The sequence below is a fragment of the Salvelinus alpinus genome, chromosome 21 (assembly GCF_045679555.1).
Source record: "Salvelinus alpinus chromosome 21, SLU_Salpinus.1, whole genome shotgun sequence".
Lineage (NCBI taxonomy): Eukaryota > Metazoa > Chordata > Actinopteri > Salmoniformes > Salmonidae > Salvelinus > Salvelinus alpinus.
This window is the reverse complement of record NC_092106.1, coordinates 7,562,257-7,589,269: the sequence shown is the minus strand read 5'-3', so window position 1 is coordinate 7,589,269 and position 27,013 is coordinate 7,562,257. Positions and strand designations below refer to the sequence as shown.

General features: G+C 43.0%; 1 protein-coding gene across 3 annotated transcripts; it reads left to right on the top strand.

Annotated features, from left to right (window-relative positions):
- The first annotated feature begins 422 nt into the window (after nucleotides 1–422).
- Nucleotides 423–27,013, top strand: LOC139547736 (sodium channel regulatory subunit beta-2-like). Of its 3 annotated transcripts, XR_011669594.1 has the most exons (6): nucleotides 423–669; nucleotides 16,867–17,033; nucleotides 19,234–19,444; nucleotides 20,946–21,141; nucleotides 22,092–22,162; nucleotides 23,686–27,013. XR_011669594.1 is itself a non-coding variant. In XM_071356766.1 (5 exons), exons 1-5 carry the CDS (start codon nucleotides 585–587, stop codon nucleotides 23,711–23,713), a joined length of 687 nt encoding a protein of 228 aa, XP_071212867.1. In that variant the 5' UTR covers nucleotides 423–584; the 3' UTR covers nucleotides 23,714–27,013. The 3 variants fall into 3 exon arrangements, 2 of the variants coding, with proteins under 2 accessions (XP_071212867.1, XP_071212868.1); XM_071356766.1 differs by lacking the exon at nucleotides 22,092–22,162; XM_071356767.1 differs by lacking the exons at nucleotides 22,092–22,162; nucleotides 23,686–27,013 and having other exon boundaries at nucleotides 20,946–21,145.

Here is a 27,013-nt window from a genome sequence, read left to right as displayed (position 1 = left end):
ATTAGAGATCAATATAATTGATTCCGTTAGCTAGCCTATAGCCTATTTCTATTCCATATTTATATTTATCACCTATACTGACAGCACGATACACGCACATAGTCTGCTGCATGGGGAAATGATAGTCAACACATGTGATGTGATTCTATTTTGAGCCTGATCAAACAAACAACAAAAGACAGTATTATATGATTAAATCTCATTAGTTTATCTAAGGGCATCCGTGAATTACGAAATTCAAGTGCTTTTCCATGATTGTTAAGTTGAAACTGTAGATCGTTGCGAGTAAATGTAAATTGAATAATTGTACATTGAAATATGAGATATGAAAAGGGTAAATGGAGGGATAGAGAGGGAGGGAGCTAAGAGTGGAGGATTTTATTCCATTTCCAACCTCCCTGCCTTCTTTTGAGAGACACCCACAACCATATAATCAACCATTTCTACAGCTACAGTCACTGCCAGCCATATCATAGCACTGAAAAAATAACACATATTTTAAGCTTTTTTTAAAGTAAAACAGAAGATTTGACGATATTTGTATTTTAATCATATAGCGTGACGTTTTACTACAAGGAGATACAATGCATTTTACATTACAAAAGCGAAATAAGACGTGGATGCCAGCTATCAATTTAAGCATCGTGGGATTGGTGGTTTATATTATGGGTAAGTAGGCTATAACGGAAACGTCTCATGTAACAGCGGATCGTAATTTTGAAAGATGAGTGACAGAGACGCAATTTTACTAGCTTGGATCAAATGTGCACCGTTTCCTCGCGCGTTGTGTAAGATTGTGTGTGTGTGTGTGTGTGTTTGTAAATGAGCAAAATTAAGATATTCCTGAAATGCTGTATGATTATTGTAGGCTACCTAGTTAATAGACTGGTGGCCCACGAAAATCGCCGCTTGCCATCACTGTAAATTGCCAACTTCATCATCTCTAAGCCTAACACTTTAGGCTATGTCAACAGACTCAGTCAAGGAACCAAAACAGTTGGCTAAACGATGTGCGGTTGTTTTTTATCCAGAGATAAAGCGCAGTGAATCACAAAAAGCATCATTCCAGCGTCCCAACGCCTGATCTAAACCGAAACAACGTGGGTATTTATTATTGGCCCGCTCTCTACCTATAGCTTATTCAGAATGTGGAACAGTCGTTTAAGTATCAGGGCTCAGGCAGGTCCAGTGATGCTTTCTCTACTGATGCAGGTGTGGCGTGGAGTGGATGGACGCTGACGCACGGACACCGCGTATCTCCATCATCTCTGCACTAGAGACGCATCGCTAGCAACATCGCCTTGCGTTCAGGCTATTTGTAAACAGGCCTTGAATCTGAAATAAATTGTCGTTTCTCCTCAATTACAAATAAAGAAATTGTCATAGTGTTTGCTTTCTAATAATAGCGGGTCGAAGCGTGACTGGCAGCTTGCTTTGCCGCGGTCGGCTGGCTATGACGAAGCCAAACTATACTGAGTTTAGCGCATCTGGGTGGATACACTTATCTATTCACATTGCCTCACTAGTGTAGGTTATATTTCCCGTTTATTCACATAGCTTACAGTTTATTATTCGTATCCCAAAGAACACTGAGATAAAGATGGATAGTGAGAGCGCTGTTTTGTGCTCAGCAAAGGCCTGCTTGGCAACAGGCTACTGGTGCGTAATGACAGCTCATGAGATGAATTTCTCGATCTGTGATTTTGATGCCATGACACCATTAAGCCTATACAGTAGCTTAAACCTGTATTTTCCACATATGTCTGTTCATATCTGTCTTATCGTAATGTTGTAGGATAATACAAATACAAGGTAGGTTAAAAATGTAGAAAATATATATTGGAAAAAATATCATTGCCATGCAGTGGCTGTAGTCTATCACTTTCAAACTGTTGTGATGACGCCTGGTTCACACTGTCTGGTCACCGTGCAGTGTGCAGCAGAAGAGATGACTAATACCACACAAGCCTCTGAAACGTTCACCATTTTAGAACAATCAGGTATTGTCATGATGCTGCACCTCCTAGACTTTTACACTAGGGGGAGACAGTGCCACGCAGACGGTCTACCTTTTAGACCAGCAGCGATGATGTCTAATAGGCAATGCTGGCAAGCTCACATACATCCTCTCATACTATTTCAAGGAGCAGTTGGTAATTGTAGACTTCTAGGAGCTCACAAATGCTATTTAACATCAGTATGGATGATATAGAGGACTAGTATTGATATAGAGGACTAGTATTGATATAGAGGACTAGTATTGATATAGAGGACTAGTCTACACTCGATGACCACCGGGTGCTGACTAACAACCAACAGTAATTGTGATGTCCATTTGGTATCGGGATCTTTGAGTATACTTTTATATGTCATCCACTAGGGGGCAGGCTAATCCACATCCACTGCCACTGTATAGCCCGCACTGCAGTCTGTAGACTACTGTGGCTATGCAGCAGTTAAACTCAGAGCTGGCAGCATTGATTTCATGGGATAGATCATCAATTCTCATTCTCCGGATGGTGTAATCAGGCTGCTCCTTTTGAATGTGACGAAGTAGAGAGGAGGAGTAGCTGCTTCCTCCTGGAAGGGATAATGTAGGGCACATGTTTAGATTGAGCTGTAAGGTAAAGGCTACTGTGTGTAGTCTGTAGTCCCATAGCCTGCATAATGACCTTGCCTGTCAGCAGGTTCACCTAATAACGTGCCCTGTGTCATATCAAAGACACATACCTCAGTCATCAGACAGAGATCCAGTATATTTGACCAGTCTTGAACACTGTTACCTCCATATAGCCAAACGTAATATCATTATGACCGCCATATTAAGGTCCCTCAGTAAGGTATTATACTATATTATTCCTCCCCTATTGAACCCACTAGTCATTGAGTATGCTGAGCCACTGCCCACAGCAAAACAAACAGACACACACACATACACACATACACACACTCACACTCACACTCACACTGAACACACACAGGACCATGGACATTGGCAATCACCTTTATTCAAGGCTATGGATCACTGGGCAGCTAATGGGCTCAGAGGTTACAGGCGGTCAAGGTCTATGAGAAGACCTTCCCATCAACCACCTGGGTCGGCCTATCCATCAGCCAGTCAACACCTGCCCTGTCAGCAGGCAACCCGGGTATGAACCGTCCTGGGCTGCAATCACCCACCTACAGGGTGAGAAATGGAATCGACATGGGGGTGAGATGACATCTTAGCCACTGGTAGAGAAGGAGACAACAGCTTCTGGTTCAAACCAGAGCCATGTGTCTAGAGACTTGTGCCACTGAGTTTTCTGCATTATGATTCATTTATATGACACTTAAAAATTATACGTCAGCCATGTCAGACCTAACGCCCCGTTACCTTACATGGTCAAATATTTAAATAAGGCTACAGTTGAAGTCAGAAGTTTACAAACACCTTAGCCAAATACATTTAAACTCAGTTTTTCACAATTCCTGACATTTAATCCTAGTAAAAATTCCCTGCCTTAGGTTAGGTAGGATCACCACTTTATTTTAAGAATGTGAAATGTCAGAATAATAGTTGAGAGAATGATTTATTTCAGCTTTTATTTCTTTCATCACATTCCCAGTGGGTCAGAAGTTGACATACACTCAATTAGTATTTGGTAGCATTGCAGTTAAATTGTTTAACTTGGGTCAAACGTTTTGGGTAGCCTTCCACAAGCTTCCCACAGTAAGTTGGGTGAATTTTGGCCCCTTCCTCCTGACAGAGCTGGTGTAACTGAGTCAGGTTTGTAGGCATCCTTGCTCGCACACGCTTTTTCAGTTTTGCCCACAAATGTTCTATAGAATTGAGGTCAGGGCTTTGTGATGGCCACTCCAATACCTTGACTTTCTTGTCCTTAAACCATTTTGCCACAACTTTGGAAGTATGCTTGGGGTTGTTGTCCATTTGAAGACTCATTTGCGACCACGCTTTAACTTCCTGACTGATGTCTTGAGATGTTGCTTCAATACATCCACATACTTTTCCATCCTCATGATGACATCTATTTTGTGAAGTGCACAAGACCCTCCTGCAGAAAAGCACCCTCACAACATGATGCTGCCACCGCCGTGCTTCACGGTTGGGATGGTGTTCTTCGCCTTGCAAGCCTCACCCTTTTTCCTCCAAACATAACGATGGTCGTTATGGCCAAACAGTTCTATTTTTGTTTCATCAGACCAGAGCACATTTCTCCAAAAAGTATGATATTTGTCCCCATGTGCAGTTGCATACCGTAGTCTTGCTTTTTTATGGCAGTTTTGGAGCAGTGGCTTCTTCCTTGCTGAGCTGCTGGTGATATAGGACTCGTTTTACTGTGGATATCGATACCTTTGTACCTGTTTCCTCCAGCATCTTCACATGGTCCTTTGCTGTTCTGGGATTGATTTAACCTTTTCGCATCAAAGTACGTTCATCTCTAGGAGGCGGTATGACGGCTGCGTGGTCCCATGGTGTTTATACTTGCGTACTATTGTTTGTACAGATGAACGTGGTACCTTCAGGCGTTTGGACATTGCTCCCAATGATGAACCAGACTTGTGGAGGTCTTGGCTGATTTCTTTTGATTTTCCCATAATGTCAAGCAGAGGCACTGAGTTTGAAGGTAGGCCTTGAAATACATCCACAGGTACACCTCCTATTGACTCAAATAATGTCAATTAGCCTATCAGAAGCTTCTAAAGCCATGAGATCATTTTCTGGAATTTTCCAAGTTGTTTAAAGGCACAGTCAACTTAGTGTATGTAAACTTCTGACCCACTGGAATTGTGATACAGTGAATTTTAAGTGAAATAATCTGTCTGTAAACAAATGTTGGAAAAATGACTTGTGTCACGCACAAAGTAGATGTCATAACTGACTTGCCAAAAATACAGTTTTTTAATAAGAAGTGGTTGAAAAATGAGTTTTAATGACTCCAACCTAAGTGTATGTAAACTTCCAACTGTATGTAACCGAATGTCTAGAATTAGAGCAATATTCCAAATTCTAAAAGTTGACCCAACTCTCAAAATACATGTCTCTGTTCCAAACTAGTCTTGAACCAGGTGAAAGAGTCACAGCCACAGCCACATTCTCAGTGGATTGCTGTTGTTTGTTAGTTAGTGAGCTTTCCCAATACTGATCTACCACCTTAAAAAGTCCTTTGCACACAAGTATGCTCGTGCAAGCACACACACGCACGCAGAAACGCACACACACTTATTGAACCATTAAGTCTGGTCTTTGTATACACACTGCACAAACATTCTGCTGACAATGTCCTGTTGGCTAAGAAACCACAGGAAACTACAACCCCACCCTCCCCACAAAACACTCAGAGATTAGTAAAGGAGGTATGGTAGAAACTCAATAAAAGCTTGCAGTCTCTTCCATGCTATTAGTGTTTTGGCTAGTTTCACAGCTGAGTCTGAAATGAAAGGTGTAGTACTGTAGTACAGTATTGTATCTACACTCTTCGGGAAAAAAAATTGCTATCTAGAACCTAAAAGAGTTATTCGGCTGTCCCCATAGGAGAACCCTTTTAACAACCCTTTTTGAGAACCCTTTTGGTTTCAGGTAGAACCCTTTTTTGGTTCTATGTATCCCCTAACAACGGGACATTCTACTCCATACCAACTGGACATTAAGAACTGTAATATCTCATGTGTCACCGAGTCGTGGCTGAACGACGACACAGATAATATAAAGCTGGCGGGATTTTCCATGCACCGGCAGAACAGAGAAGCTACGTCTGGTAAGATGAGGGGTGGGGGTGTGTGTCTTTTTGTCAAAAACAGCTGATTCGCGATGTCTAATATTAAAGAAGTCTCGAGGTATTGCTCACCTTAGGTAGAGTACCTTATGATAAGCTGTAGACCACACTATCTACCAAGAGAGATCTCATCTATATTATTCGTAGCCGTCAATTTACCACCACAGACCAATGCTGGCACTAAGACCGCACTCAACCAACTCTATAAGGCCATAAGCAAACAACCAAATGCTCATCCAGAATCGGTGCTCCTAGTGGCCGGGGACTTTAATGCTTGTAAACTTAAATCAGTTTTACCAAATTTTTACCAGTATGTCACATGTGCAACCAGAGGCAAAAAACTCTACACCACCTTTACTCCACACACAGAGATGGATACAAAGCTCTCCCCGAACCTCCATTTGGCAAATCTGACCATAATTCTATTCTCCTGGTTCCTGCTTACAAGCAAAAACTAAAGCAGGAAGTACCAGTGACTCGCTCAATACGGAAGTGGTCAGACGACGCGGATGCTGCGCTACAGGACTGTTTTGCTAGCACAGACTGGAATATGTTCCGGGATGAATCCAATGGCATTGAGGAGTATACCACCTCAGTCATCGGCTTCATCAATAAGTGCATTGACGACGTCGGCCCCACAGTGACCGTACGTACATATCCCAACCAGAAGCCATAGATTACAGGCAACATCCTCATTGAGCTAAAGGCTAGAGCTGCTGCTTTCAAGGAGCGGGACACTAATCCGGACGCTTATAAGAAATCCCGCTATGCGCTCAGATGAACCATCAAACAAGCAAAGCGTCAATACAGGATTAAGATTGAATCCTACTACACCGGCTCTGACGCTCGTCGGACGTGGAGGGCTTGAAAACTATTACGTACTACAAAGGGAAACCCAGACGCGAGCTGCCCAGTGACGCGAGCCTACCAGATGAGCTAAATGCCTTTTATGCTCGCTTCAAGGCAAGCAACACTGAAGCATGCACGAGAGCATCAGCTGTTCTGGATGACAGTGTGACAACGCTCTCGGTAGCCGATGTGAGCAAGACCTTTAAACAGGTCAACATTCACAAAGCCGCGGGGTCAGATGGATTACCGGGACATGTACTCAGAGCATGCGCAGACCAACTGGCAAGTGTCTTCACTGACATTTTCAGCCTCTCCCTGACTGAGTCTGTAATACCTACATGTTTCAAGCAGACCACCATAGTCCCTGTGCCCAAGGAAGCAAAGGTAACCTGCATAAATTATTACCGCCCCGTGGCCCTCACGTCGGTAGCCATGAAGTGCTTTGAAAGGCTGGTCATGGGTCACATCAACAGCATCCTCCCGGATACCCTAGACCCACTCCAATTCGCATACCGCCCCAAAAGATCCACAGATGACGCAATCTCAATCGCACTCCACAACCCCCTTTTCCACCTGGACAAAAAGAACGCCTATGTGAGAATGCTGTTCATTGACTACAGCTTAGCGTTCAACACCATAGTGCCCACAAAGCTTATCACTAATCTAAGGACCCTGGACTAGATACCTCCCTCTACAACTGGATCCTGGACTTCCTGACGGGCCACCCCCAGGTGGTAAGGGTAGGCAACAACACGTCTGCCACGCTGATCCTCAACACTGGGCCCCTCAGGGGTGTGTACTTAGTCCCCTCATGTGCTCCCTGTTCACCCACAACTGTGAGGCCAAGCATGACTCCAGCACCATCATTAAGTTTGCTGATGACACAACAGTGGTAGGATCACCGACAACGATGAAAGAGCCTATAGGGAGGAGATCAGAGAACTGGCAGTGTGGTGCCAGGACAACAACCTCTCCCTCAATGTGAGCAAGACAAAGGAGCTGATCGTGGTCTACAGGAAAAGGATGGCCGAACAGGCTCCTATTAACATCAACGGGGCTGTTGTGGAGCGGGTCGAGAGTTTCAAGTTCCTTGGTGTCCACATCACCAACGAACTATCATGGTCCAAACACACCAAGACAGTTGTGAAGAGGGCACGACAAAACCTTTTCCTCCTCAGGAGATTGAAAAGATTGGGCTTTGGTCTCCAGATCCTCAAACAGTTCTACAGCTGCACCATTGAGAGCATCCTGACTAGTTGCATCACCGCCTGGTATGGCAACTGCTCGGCATCTGACTGTAAAGCGCTACAGAGGGTAGTGCGTACAGCCCAGTACATCACTGGCGCCAAGCTTCCTGCCATCCAGGACCAATATAATATGCGGTGTCAGAGGAAAACCCCTAAAATTGCCAGAGACTCCAGTCACCCAAGTCATAGACTGTTTTCTCTGCTACCGCACGGCAAGCGGTACACTGCTGCTACTCGCTGTTTATTATCTATGCATAGTCACTTTACCCCTACCTACAAATGACCTCAACTAACCTGTATCCCCGCACACTGACTCGGTACCGGCACCCCCTGTAGCCTCATTATTGTTATGTTATTGTTTTACTTTTTATTATTATTTAATTTAAAAATGTACTTTCGTTTATTTGGTAAATATTCTCTTAACTCTTCTTGAACTGCACTGTTGGTTAAGGGCCTGTAAGTAAGAATTTCACGTTAAGGTCTACACTTGCTGTATTCCGCGCATATGACAAATAAAGTTTGATTTGATTCGATTTTTTGTTTTGATATGTACAACCTTTTGCAATGAGGGTTTTTACCACTAACCCAAAAGGGTTCTTCTACCTGGATACAAAAAGGGTTCTACCTGGAACCAAAAAAGGTTCACCTATGGGGACAGCCGAAGAACCCTTGTGGAACCCTTTTTTCTAAGAGTGTGGACTTAGTATTGGCAATATGAGATGTTAACTGTAGAGAACAAATCCTGGTGCAGAGTGTGTGTGTGTGTGTGCTTATTCATGCATAATGGGTTTATACTTTGCGTATGAGATGAGAGAGTGCATTATTTGGAGAATGGCATCGGATGGAGAATGCAATTTTGTGCATTAATAGCCTACCAAACTTGCTAACTGCCTGGTACTCAGCACTCTACTATTCCTCTAATGACCTTGACATCAATGCAAATGTATTTGAAAATCGAAACAAACACTTCATGAGACCCATCAGCTCATGTTGTGCAACATTTCTATAGGCTATGCAATTGTGCGAGAAAACAGAGTGATGACCTCTATTAAAAAGAGGAGGATCCCATCAGTTTTCTATAGGCTAGGGCTACTATATTTATTTCTCAACTTTCCTAGTATTAAGCACATTGCTTATCTTTGCAACAGGAGTATAGCCTACCTGGCATGAAAATGAACCACGGAAAAAGCGTCCTCCATTCGCTATTTAAGTGCATAGATGACATGTATTTTTTCCCCCTGGCCCTGTTTCGAGACAGGTGCATGATAATGGTCCATTCTAAATCAAAGCAAAGTTCACATATACATTATATAGTATATGTAAAGACAAGATTAATAAATCAAGAATAGTCTGATGGGTGGCAATATTAGCCTATCACTTGTGAATGATGCCCAGAGTATCGCAACAAAGCCTTTTTTGTGTGACTTTTTCTAATCATAGTCGCAAACCTCATCTAGCCTAGCCCATAGGCCTGTATGCTTTGATAAGGTTTGTATCACAAGTAAAGTGGCCAAATAACTTTTTAAAATTAAGCACATTTATCCACTTTACAAGGGGTGTAGAGCCTAACTGGCATACATAAACAGGGCGTGAGTTTGGGCAAGATCATTTTCACCATTAAAATGCGCCTTTATAATAAAAGCATTAAATGCCTAATCGCATTTGCAGTCACTTTTGATAATGGTGTTTTCCCGTTAATGGAACTTTTGCACTTATAGTCTACTGCCGTGTGCGCATTGTGCGCTTATAATGTGAAAAAAATAGCCTTATAGTTAATCAACATTTTAAGCTAAACGTTCTGATCTGTTGCCTCAGCCACATTGCCTTAAAAAGTTTTTTTGATGCTACTGGTTGTATTCATTTGGGATCTATCGCAATCCACAACTGTCCCAGGTTATGTTTATTTATTTCTCGCACAGAATAGCATAGGTCAACTTTTGTACTATGGGGGATAATAGATTGACATAGGTAGTGCGTTTGCTGTTCGTTAGGCCTACTCATCTTGTTGGCTGACGAAAAGTAAATGTGGACAGTGCTTCCAATATCTTCAATACGCACCTCGGAATTGGATAAGGACGCACGCAGTTGCGTCCCTGATGTGTCGAGAACCAATCACGTGATGGAGAGCCATGTGAGTGAGAGGTGCTTCGAACCATACAGCACAACGCAGCACTCTGGGCCAAGGGCCCCACGGCCACTGAAATAGACTACATTTTCTTCATATCATGCTTATTTCGACCTGTCTAAAATAAATAATGGATTTATTGTGAAGGTGTAAGCTATTTTACATGGATTCTTTAGAATTTTTCAAATGTAGGTGTAATTGACTTGCAGGCTATGTGTGGAAGCCAGGAGATCCAGGCTGTGTTACATCGGGCCGTGATTGGGAGTCCCATAGGGCGGCGCACAATTGGCCCAGCGTTGTCCAGGTTTGGCCGGGGTAGGCCGTCATTGTAAATAAGAATTTGTTCTTACGTAACTGACTTGCCTAGTTAAATAAAGGTTAAATAAAATTTTAAAAGATGCTCAATATGTTTATGTTAATTGACAAAAAATTACATTGAGACCGACAGTTGTTTACTTGACAATCACCAGCTGACAAAATGTTGTGACCGCCACAACCCTAGTCTTTTACAATGACCTTGAGCCTCAGAAGGAAAAAGCTGAAAGACAGAGAGAGGAGGGAGATATGGGGTGTGCTGAGGGAGGGAGAGGAGAGTACGGGAGAGTGAAGAAGGACGGGGGGAGGGAGAGGGCGGTACACTGCAGTATTTCCTGCCTTGTAATAGCGGCTCGAGTGGTGCAGCAAAAGCATTGGCTCGTATGGGTGTTTAAAACCATGTACATACTTGCCTTATAGGATGAGAGAATCTCTCAGAATGCTACACATATTGTCCTAGTATAGTTCAGTACATGTGTTTATAGGCCTATAGTTCGAGACAATGACGTTAGCATCAGACATATTCTTAACTCCCAGTGACATGTACAGATAGCATACATGTACAATTGTTCAAGATAGAGTTTGACTCTTTTTCCGCATATTACCAGAGATTACAGTACCTTCAGCAGTGTGGAAGTGGGTAAAAAGTAGCTCAAGGCAATGGTCATGTATGATAAACGTTGACTCATCATACATGTGGTCGCTACTGACGTGATGTAACGTTCCCAACCAAAGCCTCTTGCACAAAAGATAGAGGGGACTTTCATTGGACTCCCCTTGCAGAACCAGATGCTACTCAGGTTAGGTTAGTTAGTCTCTTAGTATTGGCAGTGAGCCACAGTAGCTTCCAATTGCTTCCCATTACATTGGAGATGTAGACTTTGATTGTCATTAAGACATTTCAGCTGATTAAGTGTGAATGGGATTAGCTGATTGTGTATGTTTATTAAAGGATGTGATGGACATACTGTAAAGTAACTCCCTCCTCAGTGTGGTAATGTACTCACCCTACAGATGCACTAGATACAGTACAGATGTAGGATCTTAATTTGATCACTCTTTTGTTGCTGAGAATTTCCTGCATGTCAGGAAATACAAACTTGTAATGTATTCAAGGTTTAAAAAGGCTTCTAAAGTTTGTAATTTCCTCTTTAAAATGTTGGTCTTGATTTTTCTGTTGCTGCAGGATAACTTTTCTGCTGTAGCAAACTAGCTCAAATTAAGATCCTACATCTGTATATAGATAAATGGGAATAGGCATAGGCTGTGAAGACACTGACAAAGCATCAGTAAAGAATAGTGCGCATTGCTGAGTGCTGATTGCATGTGTGTGTGTGTGTGTGTGTGTGTGTGTGTGTGTGTGTGTGTGTGTGTGTGTGTGTGTGTGTGTGTGTGTGTGTGTGTGTGTGTGTGTGTGTGTGTGACGTACAGGGTGTGCATATGTTTGCCAATGTGTAGCTATAGGTCTATATGTGAGCACATATGTGTGTGTGGGGGGGGATGCGTCATGCTTGTATGTATATTGTGGGATGTCAGCCTATTTGTCAGCCTTCCTCCCTCCCTCCTCTCTAAGCAGGTGCTGTACTGCGGTACTTCCAGATGACACCTGATTCAGAGAGAGGAAGGGAGGGAGGGAGGGAGGGAGGGAGAGAGGAGAGGGAGGATGTGAGTGATCCGAAGGACTCTAACTGCACCACTACAGCACACAAACAGAGAGAGAGAGAACGAGAGAGAAAGAGAGGGAGAGAGAGAAACAGAGAGAGAGATAGGAGGGAATGATTAGAGGGTCTAGCTGCTGCAGAGACCCGGTACGATGAAGAGTGATTGCAGCAGCAGGGGGAACTTGTCCAGTAAGACATAACTCGGCAGACTGGTGCAGAGCCGAGCAAACACACCCGTCCCACCCCGGCCATCAAGCACGTGCTTGTACTCACTAACAGCCACACTCAGACCAATACACACACACATCCCACTGAGGCACTCACAGAACACACACACAAGGCCGTCGTTATGGGCGGGTCTTAGGTGGCGTGACCCATCCTCCTTGCCCGCCCAAATAAAGCATTGAAATATCGATCATTTATTTGACCGAGACGTGTGCTGACAGAAAAATACATAAATTTCAGATAAAGCATCCGAGCGAACTAAACACTGCCACTCTGTCTCAGTATGTGTAGACCTTGTATCTGATGCTGTCTGGAAAGAAATAGTATGACATGCCATACTCTTTTGGTCCAGACAGCATCAGATACATGGGCTACATATAGTGAGACAGAGGGGCGCTGTTTCGCTCATTCGGATGCTTTATCCGGTGGAGTTTCAGCAGAGAGGAAGAGGTGAAGCGAGAGAGCTCACTCTCGCCAAAATCTGTCAAGAGTAAGACCAATGCGTTTCTATGCGCATAATATGCAGACCTAAGCTTGTCGCCTGCCTTGTCGCCTTTGAGACAACGACTCCCATGGTGAGGGCGGAGACATGAGCATCTTGTCATTATATACTAATCTCTGGTTTCAGCCTCTTGAGAATTGGAAAGGAATGTTTGGCGGGTGCACAGTGTTCTGTTAGGATAATGGCTTCCCTTAAAATAAAATGTATGTTTTGCAAAATTACATATTTACTCCTGTCTAAATAAAAGCATTCAAAGTACTTCACCAGAGAGCATGACTTAGCCACAGAGGATCATTAGCCTCTTTAATAAAAAAGAACTGTGGATTGTTTTAAATGACAAGTGTGTAGGCCTATGACTATTTGGGAAGCCCGCAATTTGGGTAGTGGGCGTGTCAATAGGTCTAGCTGATTGAGTTGCGGCTGTCAGTGAAAAGCATCTGAAATATGTGTGAAGATAATGTGTCTTGAGTATAATTTAAAATGTTGCAACAAGAAGAAGGGGAGGGGTGTGCAGAAAATATATGGCTCGTCTCTCTCCAGAATGCATGCACTCAACTCTCCAGAATGCGCTCAGTTGTCTCCTGCCAATCCTTGCGCATTCATTGATACATTGTGTGCATTTTTTGCCCTTTGATTGTTTATTTTTTTATCAATTTCCTGTACAGTTGTGGCCAAAAGTTTTGAGAATGACGCAAATATAATTTTCACAAAGTCTGCTGCCTCAGTTTGTATGATGGCAATTTGCATATACTCCAGAATGTTATGAAGAGTGATCAGATGAATTGCAATTAATTGCAAAGTCCCTCTTTGCCATACAAATTAACTGAATCCCCCAAAAACATTTCCACTGCATTTCAGCCCTGCCACAAAAGGACCAGCTGACATCATGTCAGTGATTCTCTCGTTAACACAGGTGTGATTGTTGACGAGGACAAGGCTGGAGATCACTCTGTCATGCTGATTGAGTTCGAATAACAGACTGGAAGCTTCAAAAGGAGGGTGGTGCTTGGAATCATTGTTCTTCCTCTGTCAACCATGGTTACCTGCAAGGAAACACTTGCCGTCATCATTGCTTTGCACAAAAAGTGCTTCACAGGCAAGGATATTGCTGGCAGTAAGATTGCACCTAAATCAACCATTTATCGGATCATCAAGAACTTCAAGGAGAGCGGTTCAATTGTTATGAAGGAGGCTTCAGGGCGCCCAAGAAAGTCCAGCAAGCGCCAGGACCGTCTCCTAAAGTTGATTCAGCTGCGGGATCAGGGCACCACCAGTACAGAGCTTGCTCAGGAATAGCAGCAGGCAGGTGTGAGTGCATCTGCACGCACAGTGAGGCAAAGACTTTTGGAGGATGGCCTGGTGTCAAGAAGGGCAGCAAAGAAGCCACTTCTCTCCAGTAAAAACATCAGGGACAGACTGATATTCTGCAAAAGGCACAGGGATTGGACTGCTGAGGACTGGGGTAAAGTCATTTTCTCTGATGAATCCCCTTTCCGATTGTTTGGGGCATCCGGAAAAGAATCCGGAAATCCGGAAAAAAAGAAGACAAGGTGAGCGCTACCATCAGTCCTGTCATGCCAACAGTAAAGCATCCTGAGACCATTCATGTGTGGGGTTGCTTCTCAGCCAAGGTAGTGGGCTCACTCACAATTTTGCCTAAGAACACGGCCATGAATAAAGAATGGTACCAACAGTCAGGGCTGCCATCAGTCAGGATGTTTGCCAGAGGTTAATTGACAGCATGCCAGGGCGGATTGCAGAGGTCTTGAAAAAGAAGGGTCAACACTGCAAATATTGACTCTTTGCATCAACTTCATGTAATTGTCAATAAAAGCCTTTGAGAAATGCTTGTAATTATACTTCAGTATTCCATAGTAACATCTGACAAAAATATGTAAAGACACTGAAGCAGCAAACTTTGTGAAAATTAATATTTGTGTCATTCTCAAAACTTTTGGCCACGACTGTATGTCACCAGTAGGCCAACAAATGTAATGTTAATCCCCCGTCATTACAATTACAATAATTTCTATTAATGCATGTATTCGTTACAGTAATTTACCTGGCCTGCTGCATTCTGATTGTCTTAACTCACCATTTCCACCACTAATAAGCTGATCTTCTCAGTAATTCTTTCTTCACCTCACACGTTGTAAACTAAGTCAGTTTAAAAATATATATGTTTTACATCCATTGCGAATGATACTTCCTCAGTATTTGAAACATCTTTCCAACACTTCATAAAACTTCATAAAAACTGCTGTCTGTCCCAAGCTCACTGGCGCGGGAAATAGGCTACGTCCTGAAATAGGCTTGTTGATACAATGTTACAAGTTCGTAGCCGGACCCAGTTGATGATTTGATACAATGTTACACATCACTAGCAATAACTCAAGTCAAAGGAAGGCGTAGTAGCGAGATTAATTTGATTGAAAGAACCGGCCTTTTCAGCCTGGATATTTTCTATACATTTTATTTGTCGGCTGTCCTATGTATTTTATTTTAGTCGACGATGGCAGTTATAGGCCTACTGCTATAGGATATCTCTGAGTTCTATGCCCTCGTTTCTTTAGCCGCCAATGGACCACAGTGTATCAATGTGTCCATATGGCAGAGACTGGTGCTCTCGCCTTGTATTTGTATTTATTATGGATCCCCATTATCTGCTGCCAATACTTCTCACAAATACAAGTAGTGATGAAAACTATCTCTCCTCCACTTTGAGCCAGGAGAGATTGACCTGCATATTATTCATGTTAGCTCTCTGTGTATTTCTAAGGGCCCGCCGTGCTGCCCGGTTCTGAGCCAATTGCAATTTTCCTAAGTCTCCTGACCACACGATTGAACAGTAGTCCAGGTGCGACAAAACTAGTCCTGTAGGACCTGCCTTATTGATAGTGTTGTTAAGAAGGCAGAGCAGCGCTTTATTATGGACAGACTTCTCCCCATCTTAGCTACTGTTGTATCAATATGTTTTGACAATTACAGTTTACAATCCGTGGTTACTCTAAGTAGTTTAGTCACCTCAACTTGCTAAATTTCCACATTATTCATTACAAGATTTAGTTGAGGTTTAGGTTTTAGTGAATTATTTGTCCGAAATACAATGCTTTTAGTTTTGGAAACATTTAGGACTAATTTATTCCTTGTCTGAAACTAACTGCAGCTCTTTGTTAAGTGTTGCAGTCATTTCAGTCGCTGTAGTAGCTGACGTGTACAGTGTTGAGTCAGTAGTGTTCCTCAGTATTTGAAAAATCTTTCCAACACAAGAGTGTGCACAAATAGGAGGTCCAGTGAAAAAACATGCTATGGATATCAAAGGCCCATCCAACTGATTTGTTCTGGTGCCAGCCCTGCACACACACAACACACACAAACGCACACGCATACACGCACAAACAGATGATACTGTGCAATGTCATCTTACGCAGTTCACAAACACAACACTATAGGCACGCACAGGTACACAGCACAGTTCTGCCTCAATGCCTCAATGAGTTACACATTCAGGAGATTCAGTCAGACTCCTTTTTCTGACGCTTTAGCCAGTACTCATGGACAAGCCATCGCCGCAGTAAACGCCAATCTGCAAACAACGATTACCATTACAAATATGAGTGGGAATGATTACGGGGCAGAATTACCGGGCTGAATTCCTCTGTGCCTACAGCTCAACCACCGCTTCAACCGCTCTGGCTGTTCAAAGTGCTGCCTAAGCATTTCGTTTCGCATGCAGCTCCTTCAGTATGGTTCAGGGCACTGCAGAGGGAGTGCTGTATAGGGTGTGTCTAGAGCTGCGTTAAGAGTAACCGGTGCAGGAGTGAGTCACTCCGAGATGTTACTACAGTACCGTTCTGTGCTGCGCAATGCCTCCCAGGTTGTGCGGATCGTTAGCGTCCATAGCACTACTGCTAAAGCAGCATCCAATTGTACGGTCACCTTCTGCTGATGGATTTCCCTGACCCAGAAACAAATTACCTTTGAAATAGATAGCAGTTTGTTTAAGTGATGATCTCCGTACATATGTGTGTAATCAGAATGATCTTTCTTGTGAATGAACTCACTACTTCCCGTCGAAACAGTATGCAACAATACCCATACTTCCCATGTGTAGCACATCTATGTTTCTTGACCAATCCCCTCCATCCATCCCTCCGTCTCCTAGCCTGCCCTGCGTCCAGTATGGATGTGCTGGTCCATAACCAGATCAACGTCCTGAACGGCACCATGGTGAGGATCCAGTGCACCTTCACCTCCTGCTACAAGATGGACGTCAATAAGTTTGCCATGAACTGGACCTACCAGGAGAACACCAACGAGACTGAGGAGATGGTGAGGGACCAGACCGTGTGTCTGCCCTTGTCTTGTGTCGATGTCAGGCCGATGCACAGTGTCCATTTTAGGACACCCTCAGCCTTAGATTGACTCAAGTAAGGTGAGGACTGACTCAAGGAGGGGTAAGGTGTATGGCTAAAATGGACACCATACTCCTGACTCTGCCATGATATACAGTAAGATTCATCTTGTTTTTTCTTTTGCATACTCCCTCCTCCTTACCTTTCCTGTCAACACTCTCTCCTCTCTCATTCTGCTTTTTTAATGCCATGCTTTCTCCATCTATTTCAATGTGTTTCATTTCACTTTATTTATTTAGCCAGGAAAGTCTACAGATGTAGGATCTTAATTTGACCAGTATTGTCGAAGCAAAATAATCCTGCCGCAACAGGATTTGAACGTTTTGTCCATAATGTTGCTTGATCAGTGGTTAGACTATGAGCTGGACAAAAGTATTTTACATAAAACATTTCGATGACAGTACCAGTCAACAGTACCAGTCAAAAGTCCCGTCCCGAGTCCCGTGTGGCTCAGTTGGTAGAGCATGGCGCTTGCAACGCCAGGGTTGTGGGTTCATTCCCCACGGGGGGACCAGGATGAATATGTATGAACTTTCCAATTTGTAAGTCGCTCTGGATAAGAGCGTCTGCTAAATGACTTAAATGTAAAATGTAAAAAAGTTCGAACATACCTACTCATTCAAGGGTTTTTCTTTATTTTTACTATTTTCTACATTGTAGAATAATAGTGAATACATCAAAACTATGAAATAACACATCATGTAGTAACCAAAAAAGTGTTAAACAAATTTAAATATATTATATATATATAAAAATATAACATATGTTGAGCACTTGTTAGCTGCTTTTCCTTCACTCTCTGGTCCAACTCATCCCAAACCATCTCAATTGGGGTCAGGTCGGGTGATTGTGGAGGCCAGGTAATCTGATGCAGCACTCCATCACTCTCCTTCTTAGTCATATAGCCCTTACACAGCCTGGATGTATGTTGGGTAATTGTCATGTTGAAAAACAAAGGATAGTCCCACTAAACGCAAACCAGATGGTATGGCGTATCGCTGCAGAATGCTGTGGTAACCATGCTGGTTAAGTGTGCCTTGAATTCTTAATAAATCACAGACAGCGTCACCATTAAAGCACCCCCACACCATCACATCTCCTCCTCCATGCTTCACAGTGGGAATCACACATGCGGAGGTCATCTGTTCACCTACTCTGCGTCTCACAAAGACACAGAGTCTTTGTGTCTCACAAAGACACAAAGACAAATCTAAAATTTGGACTCATCAGACCAAAGGACAGATTTCCACCGGTCTAATGTTCATTGCTCATGTTTCTTGGCCCAAGCAGGTCTCTACTTCTCATTGGTGTCCTTTAGTAGTGGTTTCTTTGCAGCAGTTCGACCATGAAGGCCTGATTCACACAGTCTCCTCTGAACAGTTGATGTTGAGATGTGTCTGTTACTCTGTGAAGCATTTATTTGGGCTGCAATCTGAGGTGCAGTTAACTCTAATGTACATATCCTCTGGAGCAGAGGTCTTCCTTTCCTGTGGCAGTCCATATGAGAGCCAGTTTCATCACAGCGCTTGATGGTTTTTGTGACTGCACTCGAAGACACTTTCAAAGTTTCTGGATTGACGCACCTTCATCTCTTAAAGTTGATTGGCTCATACGCATTAAGAAGGAAAGAAATTTTAAAAATGAACTTTTAACAAGGCAAACCTGTTAATTTAAATGCATTCCTGGTGACTACCTCATAAAGCTGGTTGAGAGAATGCCAAGCATGTGCAACGCTGTCATCAAGGAAAAAGGTGGCTACTTCGAAGAATCTCAAATGTAATATATATATTTTGATTTCTTGAACACTTTTTTTGCTTCCAACATGATTCCACATGTTATTTCATAGTTTTGATGTCTTCACTATTATTCTACAATGTAGAAAATAGTCACAATAAAGCAAAACCCTGGATTGAATAGGTGTGTCCAAGCTTTTGACACAAAGCATTTCCTGTAGTGCAGGAAAATTCTCAGCAACAAAAGAGTAATCAAATGAAGGTCCTACATCTGTACTCAGTAACAATTGCCACTGTTTTCCAGGGAGTCCTGGGTTCAATAACAAACAACATGTTTCCTGTCTATCTTTCTACTAATCCCCCTCTTCCTCCTCTCTCTTCCAGTTCATGACCTATAAGAAAGGAATGATGCCCCTGCGGACAGACCAGTTCAGTGACCGGGTGCAGTTTGTGGGTAACCTGGAAAAGAACGACTTGTCCATCACCCTCTCTGATGTCCAGCTGTCGGACGAGGGCGTCTATAACTGCTACATCCGTAACCCCCCCGACCGCATCCAGGGCCACGGAATCATCAACATGTTTGTCGTCACAGAATGTAAGGGCAGGGGGAAAGGCAGGGAGCAATAAGAGGGACAGGGGGCAAGTTACTTAGCGGTCGCTTCGCGAGCCCGAAAAGAGTTGATCTCAGTGATTGATAGTTGGTATTCAGCAGTCATAAAAGTATGCCTTATGTACTTTGAAGATCTACGAACATCGTGATTGCGTCAGACCGCATGGGCAGCAGCTCTATAGAGATGAGGTGGTAACCTGGAATATAATAATAAAGTCACCAAATCAAACAAATATTTTATTAAAGTAAAGTGATGTGAATAAATGATGGTTAATAAGTGAAAAGCAGTAATGGGCCGTCACTACCATCATAGGACTTTTATTAACCGTTTTATTCTGTGTTGTTACAGCATTCAACCCACATAAAGCATTGTGTAGTTAATGTTTTTTAAAAAAAGTTGAAACCCGAAAACCGTGATAATTTTTTTATAATAAAACCTAAACCGAACCGACCTCAAAAAGCACTAATCGCTCAGCACTAATCTGTGGTCAACTGGTCCATCCACCCTTTCCAGCCCATCCCTGGCCTTGTGTGCTAGCATGTCATTAATAAATGTACCCTGGCCTTGTGTGCTAGCATGTCATTAATAAATGTACCCTGGCCTTGTGTGCTAGCATGTCATTAATAAATGTACCCTGGCCTTGTGTGCTAGCATGTCATTAATAAATGTACCCTGGCCTTGTGTGCTAGCATGTCATTAATAAATGTACCCTGGCCTTGTGTGCTAGCATGTCATTAATAAATGTACCCTGGCCTTGTGTGCTAGCATGTCATTAATAAATGTACCCTGGCCTTGTGTGCTAGCATGTCATTAATAAATGTACCCTGGCCTTGCCATTCATCCACACATCGATCCATTCACTCACCAATCCATCCCTCCATCCTTCAGTTCCTCATCTGGTTGTGTTTCTGTTCTCCCTTGGTCTCAACCTTCCTTCAGCCCAGGACGTGATGACTCAACACTATACAGCTTTTTACTTATTTACTTCCCGAGTGGCGCAGTGGTCTAAGGCACTGCATTGCAGTGCTAGAGGCGTCACTGCAGAACCTGGTTCATTCCCAGACTGTATCACAACCGGCTGTGATCTGGAGTCCCATAGGGTGGCGCACAGTTGGCCCAGTGTCGTCGGGGTTAGGGGAGGGTTTTCCCGGGGGGGTTAGGCCATCGTTGTAAATAAGAATTTGTTCTTAACTGACTTGCCTAGTTAAATAAAAAAATTTAATACAAATATTGATGGGCGTGCCAACCCAGCTCACCTCAGAATCATTGCCGCTCACAAATGCTGGTCTCACACACATACACGCATGATGACACACACACACACTCACACAAACACACACACACACACACATAAAAGGCCATTTCTGCATTGCTGTCCTTTTTTTTGTTTCCTCACACTGTGGTTTAATCAGCCCTTTGCCAACTATACACTCTATCTACAGAACTATCTCACCTCCTCCTCCCTCCTCCTCTCCCCCTCCACAGTGCCTCCCCCGCGGGACTCGACCATAGCGGTGGCGATCGGGGCGTCAGTCGGCGGTGCGCTGGCTCTGCTCATCCTGTCCATGGTGGTGGTGAAGTGTATACGGCGTCACAAGAAGCAAGAGCTCATCTCTGACGAGCAGAAGATGGAGGAAGAGGGCAAGCTGGATGCAGAGGGGTGCCCCGAGGAGGGAACCAAGTGAGATCCCCTCTTTGTTTTAACTTACCCATCCCCCTCTAAACGTCTATCTCTTCCTCGATACCTCTACAGATGTCTGATCTTAATTTGAGCCAGTTTGCTACAGCTGGAAAGTAATCCTGCAGCAACGGGAAATGTGAATTATTATGTGTGTTCTAATTAATGGAAATTTTTCTGAGATTTTACACATTTGTAAGGAAAAATCTATTCTGAAATTTCTAAGTAGAAATTGCAAACTTCAGAAACATTTTTAAACCTCAAATAAGTGTAACATGTCCTGCATTGCAGGAAAGTTATCCTGCAACAGGGTGATCATGTTAAGATCCTACATCTGTATATTGTTTTACTCTATAACTTTTTCTCAAGGTTGGGAAATTATAATAATGTGTCCCCTGATTTAGGCTATTCTCCTTCTCTTTGTTTTCTCTTTGCTGCTTCTCTCTCTCTCTCTCTCTCTCTCTCTCTCTCTCTCTCTCTGTCTCTCTCTCTCTCTCTCTCTCTCTCTCTCTCTCTCTCTCTCTCTCTCTGTCTCTCTCTCTCTCTCTCTCTCTCTCTCTCTCTCTCATCTACTTGAGGCAATGCTCTTGAGGCAAAACCAGAGAGTCTTAAAATTCACTCCAATTATCTTTCTCTTTCAGCTGTACATAGTATGTGCACTGACAGGGTGGTCCATACTTTATACCTAACAAGCCACAACATTCTGGAAATAACCCCAGAAACGTCACAAAATATAGATGTTATGGTTATACGTCCGGTGTAATGTATAAGTGGATTCGTACGTTTCTTTTAAAACCACCCTGGCAATGGTTGAACAAAGCTGACAAATATCCCCTCTTCCCCTTCTTTTATTCTTCTTTGTTTTATTTGTGTGTATGTTGAATGTGTGTTCCTGCGGGTGTGTGTGTGCATGTGCGTGTGTGTGTATGTGTGTGTATATTGCCATGAGCCAGGCAGCTATAACCGGCCTGCATGGTCCTGGAGGCCCAAGGTTCGCTGGAGCCCAACCTCCTCCCTCACGCCGGTAACAATCTGTGATTGGTGTTTTGTGCTGGTCATGTGACCCCAGTTAGCCAAGAAGAAGTGGCCACTTATGGCCTTCTTCCTTTTTCCTTTTCCCCAAACCTTGCTGTTCATCCCTCTCTCTCATTACCATGGTGATGGGAACTTCAAATTCTGTTTGATATTTAAAAATGAGGCTCTGTCCTGACAATCTCAAAATAATAGTCTATCCTTTCCTGCATGACCACAGATGTGAAAGGACGATAGATTAAATCAACGTGATCTCATGTGTCAGTGGTCATGAAGGACAGGAGACATGGAAAGGACTGTTGAGACACATTCTCACTCTCAACCTCAGTCCTGATCTCATCTAATACAACGGTCAATCCTATCCTGCCTTTCCCCCTCTGGTCTGCTCTCCCTTCTACAGTACCTTCAACCTCTTTTCTACCTGATTATCTCTCTTCCAGGCCTTAGATCTGATCAGTTCTGATTCTGAATACCTGTAGGGCTCAAGCCTAACTTCAGATACAAACACAGAACTTGTCTGCACAAATTTGTTGTCTAACATGATTCATCGGAGAAGGAAAAGTTACGTGTGCTCACTGCATCTCAAGTTAGAGTTCGTCCGTTAGTTTGCACTCGTGTTTGTTTGACCTGACACATGGCTAGGTCCCGCTTTATTTGGATAGTCCCGATTTTCATGGTCATACTATCAAGAAACTGTCTGTTGATAAGAAACCTCTTGCTAAGGTTACGGTTAGGGTTAGGTTTAGGTTTAGAATACGGGTTAAGGGTTAAGGTTAGATCTACGATTGGGGTAAGCAGTTAAGTTTAGGGTTACGATAAGAGCTAAGGTTAGGGTTAGAGATAGGGATAGCGTTAGTAGATAGTTAGTTGAAATGTCTGTAGATAGTATGTAGAGCATCTACAAAGGGACTATCCAAATGTGTGTGTCATAGCTTCTTTTTTTTTTGAAGCTATAGCAATCTACAGCCATGTCTCAGGTCAATGTGTTTGTGCGTTTTAACTAGGTTTTGAGTTACTAGTAGCTAACACATTTTCCACACTAACTCTATGAGATATTAACCCCCTCCTGTTTCTGCACAGTAGCTATTGATGTGTTTGCATTGTGGTCCTAGCCAATGTGATATGGTGATGGGTGTGTGTGTTGCAGTCTGTGTTTGATGTATGGGATTGTACAAGTTAGTATATGTCCCAACATTTCCCACTGGTCCGACAGTGGGATGTAAATACTGTACAACAACAATAGCATGGAAATCAGATTAGAAACAAGTCAGGTTGGCAAGACAACCAGTGCCTACTTCAGGAAGCACTGACCTAGATGTTTCAACTATCTTGTCTTCTACTCTTATGTGACGTCCATTCTGTGAGACATCTCTTTAGTGTGTTGGTATTAGGGGTGTTGTTTCCTTGTTAGGTGGATTTAATGTACTGTATGTACTGTATCGCTGAGCTCATATATATATATCTCTGCTCTCTTCTTTCCCTGCCTCTCTGTTTCCGATGAACCATAACCTTCAGGAAAGCATTCCTGCCTGAAGATGTATAGTCACCCTTGCTTGAATCCTCGTCCAGCATCTGCCTCGCCCCACGTCGCCTCCCTCCCTCCTCTTGTGCATCCAAACAAGATTGCAGTTATGGGAAGCCCCAGCCACCAGCCACGCCACCCACGCCACCCCTGCCTCTATCTGCAGTCAGTCGTATCTCCTCTCTTCTTTGACGGGGAGCCACAAAAGGTGTAGGAGACTAGTGGACGGCAGTCTCCAAAAGACATTCCTCTTTTTTAAGACCTTAATTTGATCACCCTGTAGCAGCATGACTTTCCTACAATGCAGGACATTTCAAATGTGTACTGTATTGGAGGTTTAAAAAGGCTTCCGAAGTTTTCCCTTATGAAAAATGCATCAACTCTTAGAAAAATATCAATTCATTCTAATCCACATAATCATTCACATTTCCTGTTGCTGCAGGACTATTTTCCTGCTGTAGAAAACTGGCTCAAATTAAGATCCTACATCTGTAGAGTAAATGGATGGTTTGACATCCGTGATTACTGGGAAAGATCCTGCTCTCTCTCTCTCTCTCTCTCTCTCTCTCTCTCTCTCTCTCTCTCTCTCTCTCTCTCGCTCTCGCTCTCTCTCTCTCTGTATCGCTCTCTTAAAATGTTGTCTTCTAACTTGCCACTCCATTGGATAACAAATGATTTACTTCCAAATCATATAATTCTCTCTCGCTCTCTCTCGCTCTAATTTTCTTGCTCTATCACATTACTTAGCGATGCATAATGGCTGGGGCAAAAAAGTTCCCCTTTTTTCTGACAGCTAGTGTGTGTGTGTCCAAATTATACCTTTCTGTGTGAGAATGGTGTGGGTGGATTTTTGGCTGTGTGTGTTAGTTTTTATGTACAGGGTATAAGTTGTGAAGGACCTTCAGATGTAACTACGAGCAGTGTGGGTGTATACACGTGTGTGAATATGTGTGTGTGTGTGTGTGTGTGTGTGTGTGTGTGTGTGTGTGTGTGTGTGTGTGTGTGTGTGTGTGTGTGTGTGTGTGTGTGTGTGTGCGTGCGTGCGTGCGTGCGTGCGTGCGTATTTGAGAATGTGTTTGAGTGTCCTTAGAGTGTCCGAGTGTCTTTCCTTCAAACTCAGAGTCTCCCTCAATGGAGAAGCCAGGCATGATTTTATCAGTAGTCAACTCTTCTGAACCCTTGCTTCACCTCCAATATGATATGTTAGCCTGTGTTGCTTGCTCATACATCGAAACAACACATATTTGTATTGCTATGAATGAAGCTAGTACAATATCATACATAAGCATGACATTTTTTGCATACATTAAGACAGGCACAATTCTGTCTACAATGGATGGATCATTAATGGTCTGACATTATATACTAACTGACATTGTACAAAAAACCCAATCCCCAAATGATGTCCCCCTTTTGTCCACGTGCAGTAACCCTTACACAACACCTGAATGTCCGGCCCTAGTTGGTCGTCGACACTCAAATGAGCACACAGACACATTGACTATACGTCATCCAACACATAAGCTTCAAACACCACATACAGCCGTGTAGCTGTTTTGCACATCAGGAGTCCACACGCTGAGGCCTACACATACATAAAAGCTGAGCACTTTCAGGGAAAACAGAAAAAAGTACAATTGAGAACAATTTATATCAGATACATATATTTATACGTTTTGACCAATTACCAAGCTGTACTCTAGAGGTGTGCTTTGCTTGCTGTCGCTATTTACTTGTGGTCCTCACCGTCTTAAACTATCAATGTTTGAATGTATGAGGCCTCTCTCCTCTGAGGTAATTGATCTTGGATGTTCTTTGGATGTTACTTGTTTAGCTATATTAGTATTGCACTGGTTGTGAATGTATTTGGGAGACAACGTGAGATGTCCAAGTTGACGCAGCAACTACTTTTGAAATGAATATACAATCAATCATTCCACTTTCCACCCATTGAATTTCAAACGACCTTCACAGATGTAGGGCTTACGTTACATTATCACACAAGTATTATAATGTATGTACGTCTGTGAAGGATCACACAAAGTAGCCAAAAGCACAGATAAACTGTGGATTTGCTAAACAATATCACAACCGTAAAATAGTAACATTTATTTATTTTTGTCAAAATTTGTAAAATGTTATCTTCATTTGCTCCTTGTGTTTAAACGTCTTGGCTTTGTATTTTCCAACAGACAGTTTTGGGGGAGCAGATAGCCTATGGGAGTGTGACTGTAGGTTGGCAGAATATGACTGGGTGCCTCTGGTGTTGTCTGATGTGGTTTTAAGGCCTAAAGCCTGGGGCCACGCTGATTCTGTGCCCAGGAGTGCCCTACCTCATCTGGAGACAGTCTCTCCCTGTCTCTGCAATGGGCACTGCATTCATAGGCTGCCTTTACGTTATTCACTGCCAAAGCTTGTTTCTTTTATACTTTGTTTCTTATTATTTGTCTCCTCAGATCCTATCCATCCTAGTTTAGATTTCATTTGATTGAGTATTGTATTTTGACATTGTTGAATTTTGTACCACGTAGTTGTGTAATTTGTACTTTATGATGTGACATTGTGGTTGTCCTAGCTGTTGACGTTGTGGTAGCCATCATTACTTGGTCTTTGGTAAGTTGGCTTGAGTTTGGGGAGCTCACTACTGAAAGATCATGAAGTAAACAGTGGAAGGTCAATGCTGATTTCCACTTGTAGGGTGTAGACTTGTGGACTTAATTACTAATTACTATATGAATTCATTAAACTCCTGTGCAATTGTGACTGTGGTGTTAATCCGTTTGTATGGAGTCTGAGACATCAGCTAGATGCATGGTTAGAAGTCTGTGAAGCTTGTTGTCAAAACCAGAGAATATATCTCTAGGTCACAATCAGACTTAATTTCCAAAGTAATGATGGTACCTCAAGAATTAACCAAAAAAAAACATATAATTTAGATTGTACTGTATTTTATACACGAACACACACACAGACACACAGTGCTACCGATGGGTAGGGGACAAAGCACATGTTCCGGGGAAAAAATAAAATGTGTAGCCTAATGAAATCAACATGACCTCCATTTCTCCTGTCACTCACTCTGACATCTCCGCTGGAGTCCTGAATGCTGGGTAGCTAGCTGGGATAGCGGAGGTCCCGGAGTTTTCCCTGTCTGTCTCTGTGTGATCATGCATGTTTTTACTGCAGTGTTCCTCTGTGACGCATGGCTCTATCCAGGCCCTCTCGCACCGAACACCAGAAATGCTTGCACTGCACTGTGTCTCTAAAAATGAGCTGTAATCAATATTGTATTTTGAAATAAAAATGAGTACATAAATATTA

Bases quoted from the DNA above. Each gene is read 5' to 3' on its own strand.
- LOC139547736 (XM_071356766.1), top strand. From the start codon at position 585: ATGCATTTTACATTACAAAAGCGAAATAAGACGTGGATGCCAGCTATC. The intron at 670-16,866 runs GTAAGTAGGCTA...TCCGTCTCCTAG, and splicing joins ATTGGTGGTTTATATTATGG to CCTGCCCTGCGTCCAGTATG. The intron at 21,142-23,685 runs GTGAGATCCCCT...CATAACCTTCAG, and splicing joins TGCCCCGAGGAGGGAACCAA to GAAAGCATTCCTGCCTGAAG.